The sequence below is a fragment of the Brienomyrus brachyistius genome, chromosome 14 (assembly GCF_023856365.1).
Source record: "Brienomyrus brachyistius isolate T26 chromosome 14, BBRACH_0.4, whole genome shotgun sequence".
Lineage (NCBI taxonomy): Eukaryota > Metazoa > Chordata > Actinopteri > Osteoglossiformes > Mormyridae > Brienomyrus > Brienomyrus brachyistius.
This window is the reverse complement of record NC_064546.1, coordinates 11,229,496-11,250,214: the sequence shown is the minus strand read 5'-3', so window position 1 is coordinate 11,250,214 and position 20,719 is coordinate 11,229,496. Positions and strand designations below refer to the sequence as shown.

Genomic DNA, 20,719 nt, shown 5'->3' with positions numbered 1-20,719 from the left:
GAAGTATGTATATGTACATGTATATGTGTGTGAATGTCTCAAAGGAGAGCATGATGGGATATGTGAAAAGAAGCACATATATACTTGAGCAAATAAAGCAGAATTTTTTTCTCATCTCTCCTTGACTCGTTCAAACCATATTACGCACTCAGCAGCTGTATAGCACTTGACCTGTCATCGTATAAAGATTTCCACCTGTTCGTAGGCTTGTCTCCCAGCAGAATTCCTGACCGCCTTCCCCCAATAGCTCGTCAAACCACAATTCATTAATCCAGACAGTCGGATGCGGATCCTCATACGTTGTAAAGAAGACCCGAGACCACAAACATTTCAATTTCTTTTCTCCCTCACAGTTGATCGGGATAGCAGCTTCCCGTGGCGATGATCAAAACCCCCCAGGGTAAATTAAACAAACATCCGAGGGAATCTCCAACGGGAGAAAGAGGAAAGTAATATTTGGAGATCACAGGAAAATACGGAGATGGCAACATGCCCCCGACCACAGCCCAAATCCCCCTTCACTGCAGCTCTCAGAGGTTTAAGACAATATCACTCAAAAGTCGCTTTGATCACCAGCTCTGTGAAGGCTTGCCAATCAATGTTAATGAGAAAAAAAAACCTCCAGGGGAACACCCATACATGGGAAGTGTTGTATTTACAAGAAATGGGTGTTACTACAAAACTGGTCAGATCTATGATAAGCAAAAGACACGAGTCAGACACACATGAGCTCGAAGAGCCATCCACGGTACATGGGCTTCTCTGACAAGACCGTGAGTATTCCTGGGCCGAGCTGAGCCGAGCTGTCGTTCAATCAGCACCATCTCTCTCATCAAGCCAGAAGATCTAAAGCTGGAGTAGCTGATTGCAAAAACATTTCAAATTCGCAGACAGTCTGAAGGGCAATCACATACGGTACTTGCGTTAGGTGATGGATATGGTAACAAAAGGAATATGAACGCAGACAAAATTTAAGAATACTACTTACAGAACAACATGAACAGAAAGGCCAATGATTAACCGAGTCACAAGTATGATGACTGAAACCATAAATTGCAAAAAATATTTATTTAAATAAACAATGATTATGTATCTTATACAAGAAAAACAAAGTTCCACAGAGATGTGTGATTGGGTGGAATGGGCTGTTTGGGCTGAATGGTGGAATCCACCCCCCCCCCCATGAGGGGAAAGCCATGACATGTGTGACAAGAGGTCAACCTCATCACTCACATCAGCCAAATGAATTAGCTTTACTGCCAAGCTCCAATTTTCATAATGCACGACTGCTTCTGTCGCTCCAAAATTGAGACCTTAAAAATCAGAGAAAGCATTGCTGCTGCTGCCCCCATCATCACCCGGAAAAAAGGGAGCAGCGATTGGATTAGATTCACTGCTGCTTCGCACCAATGGAGCCACAAAATACATCAAATTGCTGACAGCGACGCTGTTCGCCTAACGATGACGTTAAAGCCATCGCTCCTCGGGGGCTGCATCCTCACTGGACACAGCCTCATGGCTCATCACTTAGAGGTGATGAGAGCTTTATCAATCCTCTCCCACAAAAAGTAAGAGAAGTAAAATACTCAAAATGGTTCTTGCTCTATTTGAAGCTTACTGTACAGCTCTTGCCCCAATGCTTGCATGCACTTCTTACTGGTCACTCGCTGGAAGCTCAGCACTGCAGCACTAACATGTAGTTAGCTGCTTGATATTATTACTATTCGCCATGCTTTGCATAAATGTTGCTTTGAGTAAAAGTGTGTGCGAGATCAATAAGTGTAAACTTGAGACAGTATGTTTTGAGGGTAGTGCGTGGCATAGCAGGTTAGGATTCCATGTCAGTGACTATGAATCCTGGGCCCAGCAGACTAGGATAAAATAGGGTAGCCGAAAAGAGAATTTTCCCCATAGGCATCCATAAAGTATCACTAACCCGTACACTGTTAACATGCATGTTACGGTCATGCATGCAAGAGAAGGCTATCACCCATTAGGAGCTAAACCTGACAATGCCTACTGGAGAACAGAGGTCACATAGTAAGAGCTGGACCACAGGCAGGAGCTCTTATTGGATAAGCACCGAGCAATGGGCAGCTTCCTCTGAGCCTGAACATCACTGACAAAAGAGTTAATTCCTTGCAGACTTATTTCACAAAACAGTGGGCACAGAATTCCTTTGTTTCCTCTCCTTTCTCAGGTATATCAAAAGTGTCACTAATAATTTTAAACTATGCACTTTTATGTTTCCACTGTATCTTTAAGGTTTCCAGCTCTTCTGTTCTTTGATATAACAAGGACAGTTTGAGACAAGGCTTCAGTTCAACTAAGAAAAGACTAAAGATCTGGTGAGGGGGAAAAGGAGAGGGGGCAAAAAAACGTATGGTATTTAAAATTTATACTTTCTGATGCCTTTGTTGTGAACTTGAGGATTTTGCAAAGTTTCTTCACTTCTGCCTTCGCTTCCCGCAAGTAGCCAATGCGTTTGTCCCTTATTTGCCGGATAATCATTAATATGTAACAGCGCCTTTCCTGCTCAGCTCCATCATTTAACGACATGCAGAGTCATGGCCTGCTCCCCCTAATCAATCAGCAATCTATACAGATTCGTCTAATAAAACAGTCAGGTGTATTCTGGGAAATAGTGGCACGGCATGTTAACCGTCTGCTTATACGCACACCACGCCCGTGTAAACGAGGAGCCAGCGGGTGGACCGCTTACTGATTAGTCATATAAGCTTATGAATGCTGCATATTTCTGAAGTAAAGCGATGAGGGTCCATTCAATTACATATGGATGGAAAGATAATGGAAATATTACTGCTAGATACTACTACCAGCTATTCTATAAAGCAATCTTGTTTCCTGTTTATTTCTGTTATTAATTGCTTAGCCGATTCTTCATTCCAAAACTTTTACACATTAATAAAACTGCATAGTTTATGGGAGTAACTTAAGTTAACTAACTTGCATAAATTTGTGCTACAGCACAAAGACTTGCTCTTAAATAACTTCGGTATTAAGGCTTTGGTCAATATTCACAATATTCAATTTTGTGGACATTTCATTTCATTGCAAGCTGGGGATTGCTAACATTATATTACCTTGACTTAAATTACATACCAAAAACACCAGCAATTCATAGGTTTTCTGTACTTGCTGGTTCTATGCAGGGTCACAGGAGTCTGATATCTATCCTGGAAGCTATACTGTAGGAACAATGCAGGGAATAACAGGTTGGGGTACCCATCCAAATTTATGTCCTTTTTTTAAATGCAGTTTTAATAATTCCACCCATTCATCCACCCAGCTTCCATAATTAAGATTTAAGAATTGTATTTTTGATTTACATTGATCCTTGAAAGGCATACATTTTCCTACAGTAGCTACACTACATATTACAGCAGAAGGAGTTTCATTAAGAGAATAGTTAAGCTCAGATCATGTTTGCCGTTGACGTGCAGGCTGGTGTGAGGCTGGGATTATCTGGTGCAAGATCAACTCTTACAGTATAGAGTGTGAAGTTTTACTCAGCATGATACTTGTATCAAAGATTTATTGCTGCCTTCTCTGTTACTAGTGAAGGGCATTTCATTGACAACTAAACAAAATGATATATATGTGTCAAGGAAGATGTTTTTGTCAATACATTTGTTTTGCCAATAGAAGGACACATGCCATTACACACCCAGATGGGACCTGACATATCAAAGCTGTCATGGACAAATAAACAACATCCTCAAGTCTTCATCCAAAACACACAGGCCTTAAAATGGCCATATGGATCAAAGCAGGCACTCTACTCATCCTTGTGTTTTCTTGAGTTATTTCAATGTGACCGATGAAAGGATATGATGGGTGGAAGAGCCACATTACACCAGTGGAGTAAGATAACAGATGGACAGTCACACCTCCCCTTATAAGCAGGGCTGTGCTGGTAGAGTCTGCGCAGCTAACTAATGAAGCTAACGGGGGTCACTGGGCTGCCCAGTCCAAAAAAAACAGCCATGGAAACAAAAGATCAAGATACAGTGCATAAGATAAAGCTTCTGCCATAAAGTTCAAGTCCTGGCAGCAATGGCCATTGAGGATCAGCTTAAGAAATGACTCTGAACCCACAATTTCTGACCACAGTCCGTAGGGCAGGGATTCTCAGAGTTTCAATGCAGAACTTCAACACATATTTGACAAGCATGTTTAGCTGAATTCTAGGATACATTTCCCACAGAAGAGCCTGGACAAAAAACAAGGCAGGTAAGATAAAACCAAACACTGGTTTCAGAAAAGCTTTACTCAAGGATAGTTTCGTTGTAACACAGCAAATAAAAAACACATCTATTACGAGTTACTATAAAGTTACAATTCTGTTAGTGAGTTTTATTAATTCTTCTTTAAATAATTTTGCCAACTAGAGAACCTTTTTCTGTGTAGGTTTCCCGTTGGAACTGACTAATAATTTGGAACTACAAATTATTCTCAGCCTGTCCTCATAAGAAGCTTTCACTTAATATACATTGCTGCATTAATGAATGAATTTTTGAGTTTTGGTACATATATAAACAACAATTTATTGTAGCTCTATTTGCTAAGAGCATGTTTACATGTGGGGTTTACCCCGTGTGCATTCACGTTACCCCCAGTTAGCCAGTTTTCCTGCATAGCCCAAAAACAAGCGTTCAAACCTCTAATGGTGCCTCTAAAGTGCATTTAAAAAAAAAAAAAAGTCAGTGAGTTCGTGTCCCATGACGCACTAACATCTCACTCAGGGGTTTCCCTGCCTTGCGCTCTAGGCTCACTGCAACTCTGTACTGGATGAGCAGTTATGGAGGATCAATGGATTTTTATGTATGTACGGGAAAGCTGGTTGACTGAACAATGTTTATATCTGACTGGATGGCACAGTGATCAAAGGACACTTACAGAATATAATAAAGGTGCAGTGTTTATGGAAAGGGCACAGACACCATAACAAGTGAAGCAAGTTAATGTGATCCAAACCATAACTAGTAAGTGGTCGAAAAGCCCACTCTACTCCCTCTATGTGTAAACAGCAATGGATAGAAGTATGCCACTACTAATACTACTTGTATACTACTACCATTAATAGTAATATCAGCCCTTTGTATTCTTGTGAGTCAGAACTTGAAGTATGAACTAAAATGATCCTTTTTCCATTCACACAAGTATGAGAACGGGTACACTGAAATGCTTTTCACATATCCCATCATGCTCTGCTTTTAGACATATGCAAAGTTAGAAATGAAGCCCTGAGCATCGGCCATTTATCTGTCATCCCTGTAGCATTTTAGGCGGATTAAGGACCTTGCTGAAAAGCTCAATGGACATCTGACTATTTTGCCGAAGATGGGATTCAAACCCGCAACCTTCCGATCATAGGCACAGAGGCCAGAGCCACTCGTATGAGCCACACAAATGTCCAAGACTCCTGATCACACACCTTCCCCAGTCGCATGAGGCGGCCCGTATCGCAACACCTTGACGTGCTTCTCCTAAGGCCAAACACTGAAGATTGCCTTTTTATAACCCGCACGGCTAATTTACCTTCTCCTTAAACACACACATACCCGGGTGTGCAGCACGCACTGCCCGACGCCATTCCGCGTGTAAATCAGCTTAATAAGTTTTCACACCATTAACTAAAAGGAAGCGCGGACCAAAGCCTATTTAACCAATGAGTTGTTACTTTTCATTTACAGGGGAGGGTCATAAAACTGAACATTTCTGAATCAGAAGAGTCATAATTAAAATCAACAACAATTTAACAGTGTAAAAAGTGGGTCCTCAGTACAGTAATAAACTCGTTATAAAGGAGACCTTATCTTCAATTGTCACAAACGAAAAATAATTAAATGCCACTGGTTTTAAACAACTAGATATCTCTCCCTTTCGAACACCAGATGTCTAATGTGTACCCACTGGCGGTCCGTAATGACATAGAGAACCATAACATACTTAGGAGGATGATGGATAAAAGGTCTTTGTTCACATGTTTTCTGTTGCAACAGTACTGATCGTCTGAATAAATACAAAAAAGAACTTGTTTCTGATACTCACCTCCAGGGGGCAGTGTGATGGCAGTGGGAGGACTGACCACCCAGCCCTGACTATTACTGGCATTTACCCACACAGTGTAGCTGGAGAAAGGGAGCAGGCCTACGATAGTCGACCAGCGGCCGGCTTCAGTGCTGGCATGCAGAGGTCGCGTGTCTTCTACCACTGAAGAGTTTTCTGCTGCAGGGACAACGTAAGACAAAATCAGGAAAAACAACCTGTACTTCATAGCAGAGTAGAGATTATATGTGGCATTTGATATAAAAATACGTATTTTTTTCTAATTTAGCAGGCACTTTTATTCAAAGTGAAATCGAGTACTATTGAGAAAGTATGGTGGGATAGTCACTGAAGTAACTGGGAGTTAAGGGCCTTGCTCAGGGGCCCAACGGTAAAGTCACTCTGCTTAACCTGGGATTTGAACCACCACCCCCATTCCCAAGACCCTAGAATCCCCAGATACTGGCCATAACAGCAGGGCGCTTCAGTTCACTGAATTACAGGGTAACTGAAGTGTTATGGTATAAAAATACCAACTCCTCCTTGGGGGCGACACGACCGTCACGAACTCCCAGAAGACCCCAGGGCCAGTGCATCCAGCCAAAACTTTAATCCAAAAATGATGAGTGATTGTCTCTCTCTGGCACTTCACTGATTTGGACACAGCACACCACGGCAACGCGATGCACTGCGCTGCGCTAAAAAAAGAACATATAAGAAAAATGGATGTGCTGATCGCAGTCCATGCTGGAACTTTAGCAGATCGGCAATGTGCTCACTACTTAAAGTTTAAAGAAAAAGATTACATCTTAACAGCAAGGGGTCAAGTTTATACAAAAATAATATAATTATATACACAATATAATGGCACAATATAATTCGCTTTAAAATAGTGTACAGCATATTATCAAAGCATTAGATTTTATCATTCAAATGCCTGGGTGCATACACCTCTCCTTGCTGCTACCCTCTTAAAAACATAACTGCAGTTGCACCTTATACTGTCCAGCCTCCATGTGTCTGTAGTGCATTAACTAGGGTGGGGTGCAGTGGTAGTGGGGGCTGCCAGCACTTTACAGTAATGCAATCGACCGCAGGAAATATGGAGCTGCTTGCAAATTAAAAGGAAATTAATTTCCTTAAGTTCTCACCTCGCGTCTCGGGCCGCAGCGCACCAATGGGAAAAGTGGGGGAGGAGGGGGAAGAAGAGTGCCAGTGAAAGTCCACCCCCCCCCCCCCCATCCCCCCAGGCCATCTAAGGGGCTGAAATGTGGCACCATAAAGAAATCAATAGGCATGAAGTGTCAGGATAGACTAAAAGCACATCAAAATCCATTCCTCATTCACCAGCGTACCGCAGCCCCATAACTCGATATACATATTACATATATTACTACTGTCAATGTAAAAAGGGTCCGGAAACATTTTACAGGTTCAAGAAAAAGTAAAGAAACTTTTATTAATTTATCTGCGTCTTCAGTACCCCCCTGACGAATCGGTCCCACCCTGCCCCTCGGCTCGGCCGCCCTGCCATTACACCTCATCCGTTTCCCTTTGCTGCAGATTTAAAACCATATCCCATGATAAAGCCAACGGACTCCCTCTCTCTTTTTTTTAAACCAATATTATTCCCCGTTTTTACCGTCTGTAAAGACACGCAGACGCACTTCTCCTTACTCCCGGCATAAGACAAATGTGCAGTTCTCAGGCCTGAAGAATATATAATGCTTAAAAAGTCACTTTTTTCCTGCAGCTCTACATAAATCACAGAACTAGTCAATATTTAATAATGCTTGCCTTGGTCCGGAGTCCCTTGATCACCCCTGTCATGTGTAATAGCTCCCCCTCCGATATCTTTGACATAAAAGCCTGGCTTTACTGCAATACTAACATGTAGAGGGTCATTACTGATCGACATTTACCTTAATCTGTGACTGCCAGCCACAAGCCGATAAATTCCCCAGGAATCCGTTGGGAGAAATCAGTAAACTTCTCAGAGCAGAGGAGAGTGAGCAGGGAGCAAATTCTGCCCGGAACTGAATTCATTTCCCGACCGGAGGGGGGGGGGCAGGGGTTGGTTGGGGGACTGGGGAGGAGGATGCGCCCTGACTGGAGAGAGCACCCTGGGCCTTATACAGTCATGCAGCATGCACACGTACAACATGTATAAACATGGAGTCGAGATGCGCACATACTTACGCACACACCCAAACTTACAAAGACATGGAAACGCATGAATGCAATAATAGGAGCAGAGTGACCAGGAGCAGGTGCTCATCTGATGTGTTACTGAGTGTTACCATGGGGGTGGGACATGGGCTTTAGGAAAAAAGAAAAAAAAAAATGTGCATCTTTCAAACACACATTGCAATATTATACTCTGGCAGAATACAGATTACACACTTACACCGTGGGCCAGAGAGGAAGAAACAATCATAACCAACAAATGCAGAAGAGCAAACCTGCAAAAAAAAAAAAAAAAAAGCTTTTCTTTCAAATGGGTCTGCAAGCAGGTTTTTTTTGGCTGTACTCTCTCAAATCAATCCCCTGCACCCCATAATCTTACCAGTGCTCCTCAGAAGAATACATCAAAGCCCTTGCTCTATGAGCCGAGGACGTTGCCAGTCTTTGCTAGGGGTCACTTCCATCTGCTTGTACGCCAAGATTACAATCTTGAGTCCATAAGCTGCTCTCCCTACTTGCCGGAAAGCTACTTTCAAGTCCCCTGTAGTAGGTGTGCCGCGAACATGGCGGAGGGGAAAGAGGGGTCCCGCCGAATGAAGTACAGGCGCGTACCGCAAATGGACGGGCACGCGCGGAATGTAATACATCGGCGGGTATATCCAGTGTTCCAGGGCGGCGTGATTCTAAATCTCTTAATGTTTGCGTATCTCCGGCAGCAGCGTGCACATTTGGTAGACTGTAAAATAGGAGGCTCACACCACCAGATGACAGCCGTGGGTGTCCTGACAGGATATATCAAGCCGCAGTGACATCAGGGTATAAAGAAGTGTTAGTAGAGTCCAGGGATAAACATGTCAGCTATAGCGGGGGGGGGGACAGATGTAAACTGCTGTGTCATCAGGCTACCTAAACGAAGCTTCGCCTGCATTGTCTGGGAAACCGTGAGGTTTACGGGCATTGCGCTGCGCGCCAGCATACCAGCGGGAGCACCGGAATCGCATGCAATGCGGCGACGCCGCTGCCAGGCTACTGGGCCCTGAGCGATATGCTTTGCGCTGATGGACTCCTCTTTAATGAAGAGGGACAATCTATTATATTGGCCTGGCAGACAAAAGGAAAACGCTGACACAAAGGGGTGCGAGTCCGTCCTTTCATCTCGGCGCCACTGGAGGTTGACCAGAAAAGGCTAGGTGGGGGAGGGGTCGGGTGGGGGAGCTTTGGCTGAGGCTAAGGAGCGACTTCAGCGGGAAAGGGAAGGGCTGGCCAACCGGAGGCCCCGTCTGAAGCAGCATCGGACGGTCGACACGTCGCCCTGTAAGTAGCAATGAGGGCTGTGGCTGCAGTGTTCACATTGAGAGGGCGCCACCCAAAGGCAGCAATGTCAGTGACGGCATAAACTACGCGTTTATTATCCCACAGTTTCAGGCACCACTTAATTATGACAGCAGTGCACACACACAGCAGACACATTCACATCTTTATGGGGACTATCCATTCATTTCTATGAACCCTAACCCAAGCAATGACACTCTTAACCCCTACACAGTGCTACCCTTAACCATAAGTAAGCAAACAAAATACAAGACTTCTGGCATTTTTACACTCTTGACTGCATTCACAGATTCTTATAAATTTGAGGTTATCCTTGTTGGGACTGAAAAAAATGTCTCCATTACGTAAAAAGTTACTCGTTTTTAATCACATGGTGGGGAAATGATTCATTTCTATGTCTGTAATCCTAACCATGACACCCTTAACCCACACCCAGCCCTAATCTTAACCATAAGCAACCAAAATACAAGACATTTGGCACTTTTACTTTTGCAATTGCATTCACAGATTTTTATAAAATTGAGGTTATCCAAATGAAGACCTGAAGAAGTGTCCCCAAAAGTAAGGAAGTTTTAGGTTTTACCGCACTTTGAGGACATTTCGTCCCCCAAATGTGATCTATTCCCTGCCCCCCCCCCCCACACACACACACACAGGATTGTTTTTGCTTGGAGGTTGTAGTTACTTTTTGGTTTTCATACTGAACAATTTAACTCGGTACATGATTCATTTAGGTATACAATAAGCAGACTGCTCATTTACAGTAGGTATACTATAAGCAGACTGCTTTGCTACCTGTTACCCGAGCTAAGAATCTATTTACCAAAATGCAGATAGATTAGTATAATTTATGGGTCATTTAGCCTGTTGCTCGAGAACAAGCACAGGCAGCACAGCAGTAAAGAGGCTGAGAGCATGAGAGCAGCTGGTGGTACCCTGGTGTTGAGCTGCATCATATGCATTTACCGGAGTCCTGGTAGAAAATCCCCTTAAACAGCACAGTGTAGGTCAGGTTCCCATTGGGCCTGGTTGGGCCCGTCCACCTGGCTCTTGCCAACTGCGGCCCCCCTGCATGGATCTCCAGGTCCATGGGGCCAACGGGGGCCGCCTCCAGTGTGCGCATCTCCACCTGACACAGACGACAAGGGATTCACACTCAGCCGAAGGCACTTTGTTTTTCTGTGACCATAAGGCCTTGCAGGTGTCTGTGTCTGAGCAGCAGAGCCACTTTAATGCACGGGCTTACCCAGGCTCAAGCCCAGGGACCTCTGCAAAGATGGGCCCTCCACTAACCTCGTTAAATAAAATGTAACCCATCTCCTGGTCAACAACTATTACCATTATAGAAAACAGTAGGGGGGTCTCTGACAACTCAAATAGCCCAGGGCTCACTAACCATGATAACATGCTGACCATAATACACAGAGCAGTCCAGCAGCTTCCGTAATGCCGTTCTTCCAAGGCCCCAAGTCAACGCTTTTAGTCTCAATGTAGCAAGACGTCCATACAATAAAAACATTAAGTACGTAGCTGGAATAACGCAGACATTAGCGGTAAAGCGTGGACATGTCAAAAGCGCTAATCACATACAGTACCGCTATTATTATCCAGTCAGCAAACTGAAAACAACCCAAGTGCTTGACACATTTTTTAAAGTTTAGTTGTGCTAATATAATTTATTACACAGACGGGCTCAGCTGACCTTTTACAGCATGTCCATCACTGTGAATATTAGCTATTCAGAAAGGGGAAATTATTATAAATTCAGAAAAAATAGATCTGAGAAATAAATTGTACATGATCAATTTGTATGAGAAGTATATAGTTAAGGACAATGAATCTATTTTATTTGAATATGCATAATGGGCATTGTGCTTTTCACATTGGTATATGCTGACGAGGAAAAAAAAAATGATTTTAACAAAAACATATTCATAATATTCCCCAAAACGATAGCATACGCACTTTTCAACGTTGCTTTTCTCCTGCCATCTGCCAAAAGTGGGAAACAGTTTTTTTTTCCTCTTTTGGTCAGCTCGTCAACTTGGAGCAGCTGAACCCCAGCGTCCGGGACCCTCCTGTCCGGCCCGACTTCTGCTGCGTCTGCAGGTCGCGAAAACCCCGCCCCCACCGCGCTTTTCCACTAAATATTGCGCACATATTGGAAAAGTGCCCAGATGTGGCCCATCAAAGCCGTAACCAGCCCTGAGTGGCATTTATACCAAATGTCAAGCACGAGCAGAAGGGGCTCTATTGAACGGAGCGAATCGATCAGCTTTATGATGTTGGCTGCCATCTGACACTGGGACCATTAGCATAATGCAAATGCGCCGCCGCCACCACTGCAGCTCACCGGGGGCCCCAAGGCGCAGCCTTTAGCGGTGCAGGCCTGCACGCGGAAGCTGTGCAGGCTCCAGGCAGACAGGTTCCCCACCCAGAAGTGCTGGGACAGCGAGTCCTGCACCAGCACCCCGTTCATCCACAGCCTGTAGCTGGTGATCACACCTGCGTGGTGACATGGACAAACACAGACATAAGCAGAGTCACACAGACACACATGCATACTCACAGACATAAGCAGATGCACACAGATACACACACAGACAAAGTAGATGCAGACACGAATACACAGATACATATGAAGATGCGCACAGACACACAAGGCCACACACAGACATAAGCAGATGCACACAGATACACATGGACACACACAGACACACATGGAAACACACAGACATAAGCAGATGCACGCAGATACACATGAACACACACAGAGACACATAAAAACATACGGATACAAGCAGAAGCACAGATACACACATACAGACATAAGCAGATGCACGCACACACACAAATAAACACATATGGACATAAGCATGCACACCCTAACTCACACAGACAGACACAAATAAACACACAGACGCAGATGCAAAAAGACACACACACAAAAAAAGAGCATTTACCAGTGGCTAGCATTCGGTCATACTGCCATGAATAGTATACTTACAGATCCTTTTCACCAAAAGACAGAAAAAATTCAGCATTGGCAAGCTCCAACTAACTATTTTATACACATGGATGAACATGAAATAAGTACGCATTCGCGTGCCACTTATGTGCATTTACGCTGCTATGACAAGAAAATACCTTGCATTTTAGCCAGTATACTGCAAATGAATTAGTTAGCAATATATTTTCATATTTTCATATCAGTGTAAATGTTACCACAATCGTTTTTAAAGGAGAATGTGTACTCGAGTACCAGTTATGCCCATCCCTGTTTATACATATATCTTTTGATATACATAAACAGTATATGTATTTTCTATATATATATTGTATATAATACATGTGGTAATCATGTTCTATGAGATGCTGAATGGAGTACTACTTTGCTAATTTGTCTTGAACACTTCCAGGAATTCTGAAATTACGCAGGCACAGAAGTGAGTGCAGGATTCATCACGGAAACTAAAACGGAGGCATTGTGTCACAGGAAAAGAGTTTTTCAGCGACGGTGCTGAACTGTGTCAACTGGACAAAGTTGTAACTTCAATATGCCCCTCCCAACAAATAAAAGACAGGCATGTATTGTCTTTAAAATGTTTTATGGTAGGAATATTGCATTTTATATTTCTACTTATTTAAAATATCGTACTTTGTTTAAAAACTAAAACTGTACTTTTGTTGTGCTGTTAAAATACTAATACCTAATTAAGTAAACTGGTGGATTCAAAGAATATTATCTTTGTTTAATTGGTGCATCAGTTTATCCAAATAAAATAAAATAATAAATAATAATAGAAATAACACAAGATTCTAGTAAAATCTGTAACAATTATTAAGATATTACACAGAAATTTTATTTCACAGGCTAACAATCATTGTAAAATAACTCCTGTTCTATAAAGTTTTTCTCAACCCGATTTATATAAATAAAAAACATAACTATCTGTCATGGACAGAAAATAGCAGCTTAGCGTGCAGACACATATACCGTGGTATCGTTATTGCCTGGAGGGAGCCCATTTTTGGAGGGAGCCTGACTGTCCCCTTCCAGATAATACAGCGCAGAGAGCAGAGCCCCGCATTCCTGGCCGGCTGTGACTCTCGGCAAAGGAAGCCGCCGCCTGCACAGCAGCTGCAGTTCACAGCATCAGTCAAAAGGGAGCACTTTCTATCCACTTTAAGCCACACTCCAACTCGCTCACACCCCCCCCTTACGTGTCTCCATCCCGGCTCGGCGCGCAAAGGGGGCTGCTGCCCGCCGCCGTTTTATGTGCTAAACCGCCATTAAAAATGAAGCACCTGTACCTAAGTCGCCATTTAGAATATGAATTGACCTCTCCGGCACCTGGTTTTAACCCCACTCACCATTGGGCGCCGAAGGGAGGGGCCAGGAGACGTCGAAGGAGTCCGGGGAGAGGGACACGACCGAAGGGGTGGGGACATTCTCGGGGGCGCTCTCATCTGTATGTGCCACGCTGTGAGAGCTCACAGTGCAGCCACCCCCTGTGCATGCCTACACAAACAGTCACGCATCAGGGGTCAGGGGTCAGAGGTCACCGGGTACTGCCTCCTCTATATTACAAACCTGAACCACGTCTCCTATTTCAAGTTAACACATAAATACCTAACTAATACATGCAAGTCTTTTTTATTTAAATAATAAAAGTACAGGGAAATATAAATATAAACAATATAAAATTAAATAAGAAAACCAGCAAAAATACTGATTTACTACTTGCTTTGCTTGTATGCCACTTAAGACAAAAGCATTTCCTAAATAAATACATCTAATTACAAAACAATGCAATTAATGTACTTTTAAAATATAATGCACAGTTCAATTTATACAGGCCTATGCTAAATTCAAGGTACAAAATTCATATGGTCAATGTAGAGCAGGACAGATGGTACAAGGAGGGATGATTTTCGTACGTACTGCTATCTGGAAGGTGTAGGTAGTGCCTGGGACAAGGCCATACAGAGTGTGGTCCTCAAAGAGCTCGGAGCTGTTATATGCGACTAGCGGCTCCACTCCCGGTGTGGACACGTAGAGGGCGTAGTACTCCAGCACCCCGTTTACCTCCGAAGGCGCTGTCCACCTGTGCCAGACGAGAGAAGCGCAGGTCTGGTGGATCTCAGGGAGAAAAAAAACACCAAGTGGGTCTCTTCTGTGGCGCGGCACGGACAGAAATAGGAAAGGCTGTTAGGTTACTGTCTCTTCTTGTGAGATGACTTTTCTGGTAGCTATATATAGCACAGAGGACGCGCTATCTGCTGCAGGATCCAGGAGAGTCGGGCCAGGTGAGAGGACCATGGGGAAGAAAGAGGAGAGGGGGAACAGAGAAACCGGCAACCGAACACCTCTCTCTGTCCTCCTGGAAAATCACTCGCTTCCTCACTCCGAGCGAAGCATGCACATCGCAGTATTTATGCTTAATTTAATTTTTAATTTTCGCCGTTAAGTGCTTCACTCAAAGGAAAATCCACGTGGCTAATGTGCAGTATTTAACCTCTTTTTTAAATATAATGGTCGACGATAGATAATAGCAAAACTGAATTATTATTAACTACAGGGTAAAGTGCAAGTTAGAGAACCTATATAATGTAAGGTTAAGAAATAAGGTTAAGAAATAATAATCACACGTGTATATACAAGTTTCGGGTTTCATTTTACTCTTCCTGCGGGGGAATCTTCTTCCAAATTGAAATACATAACTAAATATTATACAAACGTACAACAAAGGTGAATATACCAATCTACTATTACAGAATTAATGATGTATGGATGAATGTGTGTGTGTACAAAAGCACATTATATTTATTAGATATATAGTAATGTCTTTCATTTACTATTCCTGCTGTATTTAAGATATTGTATAGGTCTTTAATACGATATTCAGTGTAAGATTGCTTCTATTGTAGATGTGCTGTATAAGAAACAGGCAGCTGTATTTAAATTCCACTTTTGTGTTATTCCACCTTTCTTGCCCAGTAACAGAATGTAGATGAAATGCTTAACAGCCTAATATCAGTCTAATGTTCTCAGTAAGTTGTCTCCGTAACACCATTTCTGCAATTTCTCTCCTTGGGGGGGTACATGTCAGAAAAAGCCCATCTCCACCAGCAGAGCCTCGCCATGTTTTTGAAGCAGGAAGGTGACAGTCAGGCAGTGTGGGGGCACGGACCTGCAGGGCACTTTCACCGATATCGGCGCACAGAGTCCACCCTCCACCCCCCGCTGTCTACGATCCTGCCATCTTACTCGCGGGCGAATTGCGGCGCCTCTTTAAGAAAAATCTCGTATCGAACCTCCGTGACCTTTCACCTCGTGCTATTATGATTCTGCTAACGAGGCAATACCACATGGACGCCCCTGCTTCCAGAATTAGGCCCTCGTAGGAAAAAGGGGGAGGGGGAAGGAGGCAGAGGCAAGAAGGGGAGACATCACCCATAACATCAAAGCAGCGCAAGCTGCAGGTCCCCTTTGCCGCCTGCCTCTCCCTGTATTTAAATTGAAATATTCGCAGGAAATAAAGCAATAACCGTTTTCTCCCACACCGATGAGAACAATAAATAAGAGGGGCTTGAGAACAGATGCCGGAGTGCTCCATGAAAAAGGGCACCATTAGGAGATGAAGAAAACATAATGAAGTTATGAAAATCGGTGATGGAACAAATTGGGTCATATACATCTTTTTAATAAATGACTTACAGAGATCACCGGCTTCCATTAATGCGCAGAAGGAGAACGAGGCCAGGGTTTTACCAAGGTGGGGTGGGGGGGTATTACCCTAATCGAATGAAGACTGTGTGGAGTGGTTGCTACATTATACAAGATGGCAGAAGACAGTTATAAAGTAAAATGGTGTGTGTGTGTTGGAGGGGGGTCATTTAATTACTAGGTTTAATGGTACAGGACCTGCATTGGGGTGGACGTGAAGCAGGTGACGGCACTGATATGAATTCCCCTTGTGTCCCTATGTGCCCTGTCCCCACCGCGAGCGAGGTGCTGACGAACGCGGGGTCCTGTGTCACATGGATGCCCTTCCCCCACATCCTGCCTACAGGGCGCACTGTCCTCACTGTTCCACCATTGTTCTAAAGTGGTACCGGACAGGTGCTAACGGGAGTGTGTCCCCCATGGCTTTCACATGGACTGTGAAATGCACAGATGGGAAGCTGGGTTTGTCTGGACATGTGGGCCACAGTGGATGGAGGTGGGTGGGGGCAGAGCAGAAGTGGGTGGGGCCATTGCAGAAGTGGGTGGGACTGGGCCTAGCGAGTGAGGCCAGCTCTGGCAGGTGGAGCCAGCTCGGGAGGGTAGGGATTCCTATCACATGTGGACATGATTCAGAGAAGGTCAGCAGATATGACAGACAAGATTGCTAACAAACTGAAGAGCAAGCCCAGGGACACCACACCAGAGTGAAAGTCTGAAATTTCAACCAAAAACTAAGTGGCAGGAAGAAAAATCGGCAAACATATAGTGGGGTGGGATCCAAACCCCCCTCACTAGAGGTGTGAGGCTACGCTGCCCCCCATTGAGCCACCACGTACAATTTAAAACAACTACAATAATCAAAGCAGAATAATGAAATAACCAAATAAATACTTAAAGGAAAATACATTCATCCGACATCAGATCGCTGCAGCACGTTTCAGCTCAGTGATAAAAGTGGCCCCTACTAAAGGGCTTCAGATCCTGCAGACCGACACCTTCACGCCTTACAGGTCCACTAAACGATATGATGAAACGAGTGGTGGAGCTTATGTAGGAAGCTTATCTGGAGTTCCTTTAATAAATCTGGGTGTCTTACTATATATTCGGAGATAGCTGCTCAGGATGGCACAGCAGAGGCACCCCCCCCCCCATGCTGCCGGCTGATGTGACTGCGCCCAGAGAGAGCGACGCGCCACTGCGCGACCAGAGGCGGTATTTATGAGAAATGAGGAGGGAGAAACAAGGAGGGTGAATCTCACTGCACGTGGATGCTGCGGGAGTCCAATGGCGTGAGGAGGGGTGGGTCCATGTGAGAAGGAGGCATCTGGGCAGTGAACTGGGTGACCGTGGAGCTGTTGGAGCAGCCCGAGGAGGTGCAGGCGGTCAGGCGTAGCCAGTGGGGGCTGTACACTTCCAGACCTGTGAAGGATGCCCAGGCAGACAGGACGAGACACGCCACCGTGAGCCATGAACTGGGGGGGGGGGTATCTGGGCTGTATTTCTGCCAAGTTAAATAACGACTTAAATAAGTGTTCAGAGGGCAGAACAACAAACGATATCACGTAAGGGTTAGAATACTACAGAAACATACTACATATAAAATAACACACACTATGGAAGGATTTCTACTGCACACAAATCCACATTTTTCATAACATCAACCATATGATAAAATAAGCACTTATAAAACAACTGGAGCGGCACCTACGTATAAGTAAACTGTGGAGCTTGGAAACCAAAAGCACTTTAAAAAAACGGATTACCTGTTACATCTGACTGAATCGTTATTGAATTTCCATTAGTGAATTGTTAGTGAATTGCTGTTGCTGGATTGTTGCTGAGTTGCCGTTAAACTGTGCCTGAATGATGATTCTGCACCAGCATTTAAAGCCACGTTTCACTCCTGTTCTCCATACAAGCTGCCTTCACGCACTCAGATTTATACTGTACAGCTGACCTCATTTCAGCAGCTCGTCATTTTATCAGAAACGTTATAAAGAGGGATTGCTGTCTCACAAAATCACCGTCAGTCAGCGTGATTAATCTTGGCTCCACGTGTGGACAGAGGCTGGGCTCCATCGTGTTTTGGAGCATAGATCTTCTCTTGTGATATTTCTAACCCTTGGTAAACTACTGAATAAAATATCATAAAAACAAGTAGGTGATGTGCTAATTAATAAATTATGGTGTTTCACATATAACATTTCTCATAAGCACTGTTAATGTTACTGTTAACCATCCCATTATTCACTTTATTATGAAAGGACGCGAACCTTCAGTATTATATAATGTGTCGATAGTCAGTTCGTACCGCTATAAATTTCTTTTTAAAATGCCACAGAGACATATTCTTTCCGATTAAGTTTTACCTCACCGCCTAAAAAAATGTCCGAGGACACAATTCATCTACTGACTGTGCACTATGACTCAGTTGAAAAAAAGAGCTTAACAAAATGTCAAATAAGGATTTCCTGAGACTAGAACATTCAGCAGCCAAGACGCCGAACCATGCTTGGCCATCCTACCCCGACAGTTGCGACAGAGGCAGTCTTAGAGGTACGGATGCGGTTTTTAAGTGGTAAAGAAACCCAAGTTCCCGGAGGAATAAGTCTCTCCAAAAGTTATTCCAGATGTCCTTGAGCTGATCAATTAAGCTAGTTAAAAACACAAGATCGCGACAGCAGCTTCAGCAAGGAGGCCTTCGGCGGTTCTCTAATGCCGCCTTCTCACGTCCACAGCGCGAGAGCAAACAGAAGACAATATTAACCTCTCACCACTCTTGGTGATGAGTTGATGCTACAATAAACAACCACCCGCTGGGCCGCATCCTTTTGACGGGGTGGGAAAACAGCCGAGCGAGGCCTTCCACATCGGTGGGCTCATTTGTTCATAATTTGTACTTAGAGGCTGGAGCCTCAGACGCTCGCTGGGAATGGCGCCTTTCAAAGGGCATTCTTGACGGGAAGGAGCCTTTCTCCTTGAAGATCTTGAAAGCAGTTTACTGTCAAGGAATGGAGGGGAAGAGATGGAAAAGAATCCAAAATCACAGCAGGGGTCGCTACGAAGCTGAGCTTAGATATCCTGAAGGAAATTGAAATCTCTAGGTTTGAATATAAAGTCAGGAACTAAGGGGAGGAGGTACTGTGCTGTGTCTGTATATGGGCCCTTATCTCTGAGCCAGTGGTGAACATGTCGTTTCTTTGGCTGGATGAGAAGTGACAGAAAGTCCATCGTGCGCTTCGCGGAAAACCTCCTATGGCATGGCGTGGTGAACATCTTTGAGGCTCCAACGATAATACACATGCATGCGCTTCTGAATTTTTGCTGAATTAAATATGCATGTGTGTACGTGCGGGGGGGAATGTGGATATGGGATGTAATAATGAAAACTGCCCCCACTCTGCTGTAAATAGTGCACTTAACAACTGCATTAACTAGATGCAAAAACCTGATGCAGACAATCATGATCGCAGAAAACATGTTCTGTGATTTCAGCTTATTTATGCAATTTCACCTGTTGGCTGAATACGGGAAGAGAACTGGATCATGATAAATGGCTTAAGGATTATATCGGCCAGAATTATCTGGAGATGCGTTATGAGAAATTACATCAAAGTGCATAGATGCCCACTGACCACCGTCAGAATATCTATTTTTTTTACATATGCAGGGAATGATGCCCTGTTTCCTCCATTGATTTTCTGCTGTAGCTGTAAGATTTGAATTGATCTGACTTTTTTTCCTCCTCGACAAAACAAATATATGAGTGTTTAAAGAGCTCAGGACTATCAGTGAAGTCATCACCTCTTAAAAAAAAAAAGAGAAAATTTCTCTCTCATTCACACTTCGGTCAAAAATAAAGAAAAAAATATGGGAGAACTCAAGCCAAGTCAACAGCAATATATATATAAGAAATAAGTCATGTCCTCCTTAGCTGTTCATCCAGCTGAGGTGAGCCTGGAGCCTGTCCCAGACAGGAGAGGACACAAGGCAGGGGATATCCACTGATACATTTCTATAAATTTTACAATGTTTTCTACAGAAAACATCTACATTTAACATGGTAAAATAAACCTAAAAAATCTCATCTCAGCTTCCCAAGCCTTTTCTAAATGATGCTGGTGGTAGTAGAATTCTGGACTGATCAGACCAGACCACTTTTTTCATGACCACAGATTCCAGCTCAGTCCCTAAACACTGCCAGGCCAGTTGTGAGATATAACCACTCCAGTGTGTCCTGGGTTCTCCACAAGGCCTCAACTGGACATGCCCAGTTGACTGGCCGGTATCTGCATAGGTTTCCTGAACCAGCTCAGCTGACTCCTCTCAATCTGAAGGAGCAGCAGCTCTATCCTGAGATCCCTCCAGATCATTCTGTGATGGAGAGCGAGTCCAGCAATC

General features: G+C 43.9%; 1 protein-coding gene across 12 annotated transcripts in view; it reads right to left on the bottom strand.

The window, feature by feature from the left end:
• ush2a (Usher syndrome 2A (autosomal recessive, mild)) overlaps positions 1 to 20,719 on the bottom strand; it is a 190,504-nt gene that overhangs the window by 93,546 nt on the left and 76,239 nt on the right. For 10 of the 12 annotated variants that reach the window (XR_007382187.1, XR_007382186.1, XM_048974032.1 and 7 more), the window contains 6 exons: positions 17,578 to 17,737; positions 14,534 to 14,696; positions 13,963 to 14,110; positions 11,942 to 12,093; positions 10,555 to 10,717; positions 6,076 to 6,252 (listed from right to left, as the gene is read on the bottom strand). Coding sequence is in view for 10 of the 12 variants with exons in the window: in XM_048974032.1 (XP_048829989.1) it covers positions 6,076 to 6,252; positions 10,555 to 10,717; positions 11,942 to 12,093; positions 13,963 to 14,110; positions 14,534 to 14,696; positions 17,578 to 17,737 (963 nt within the window). In the remaining 2 variants the exon portion in view is untranslated. The remainder of the gene's footprint in view (positions 1 to 6,075; positions 6,253 to 10,554; positions 10,718 to 11,941; positions 12,094 to 13,962; positions 14,111 to 14,533; positions 14,697 to 17,577; positions 17,738 to 20,719) is intronic. The other 2 variants (XM_048974038.1, XM_048974040.1) reach the window with 2 other exon arrangements.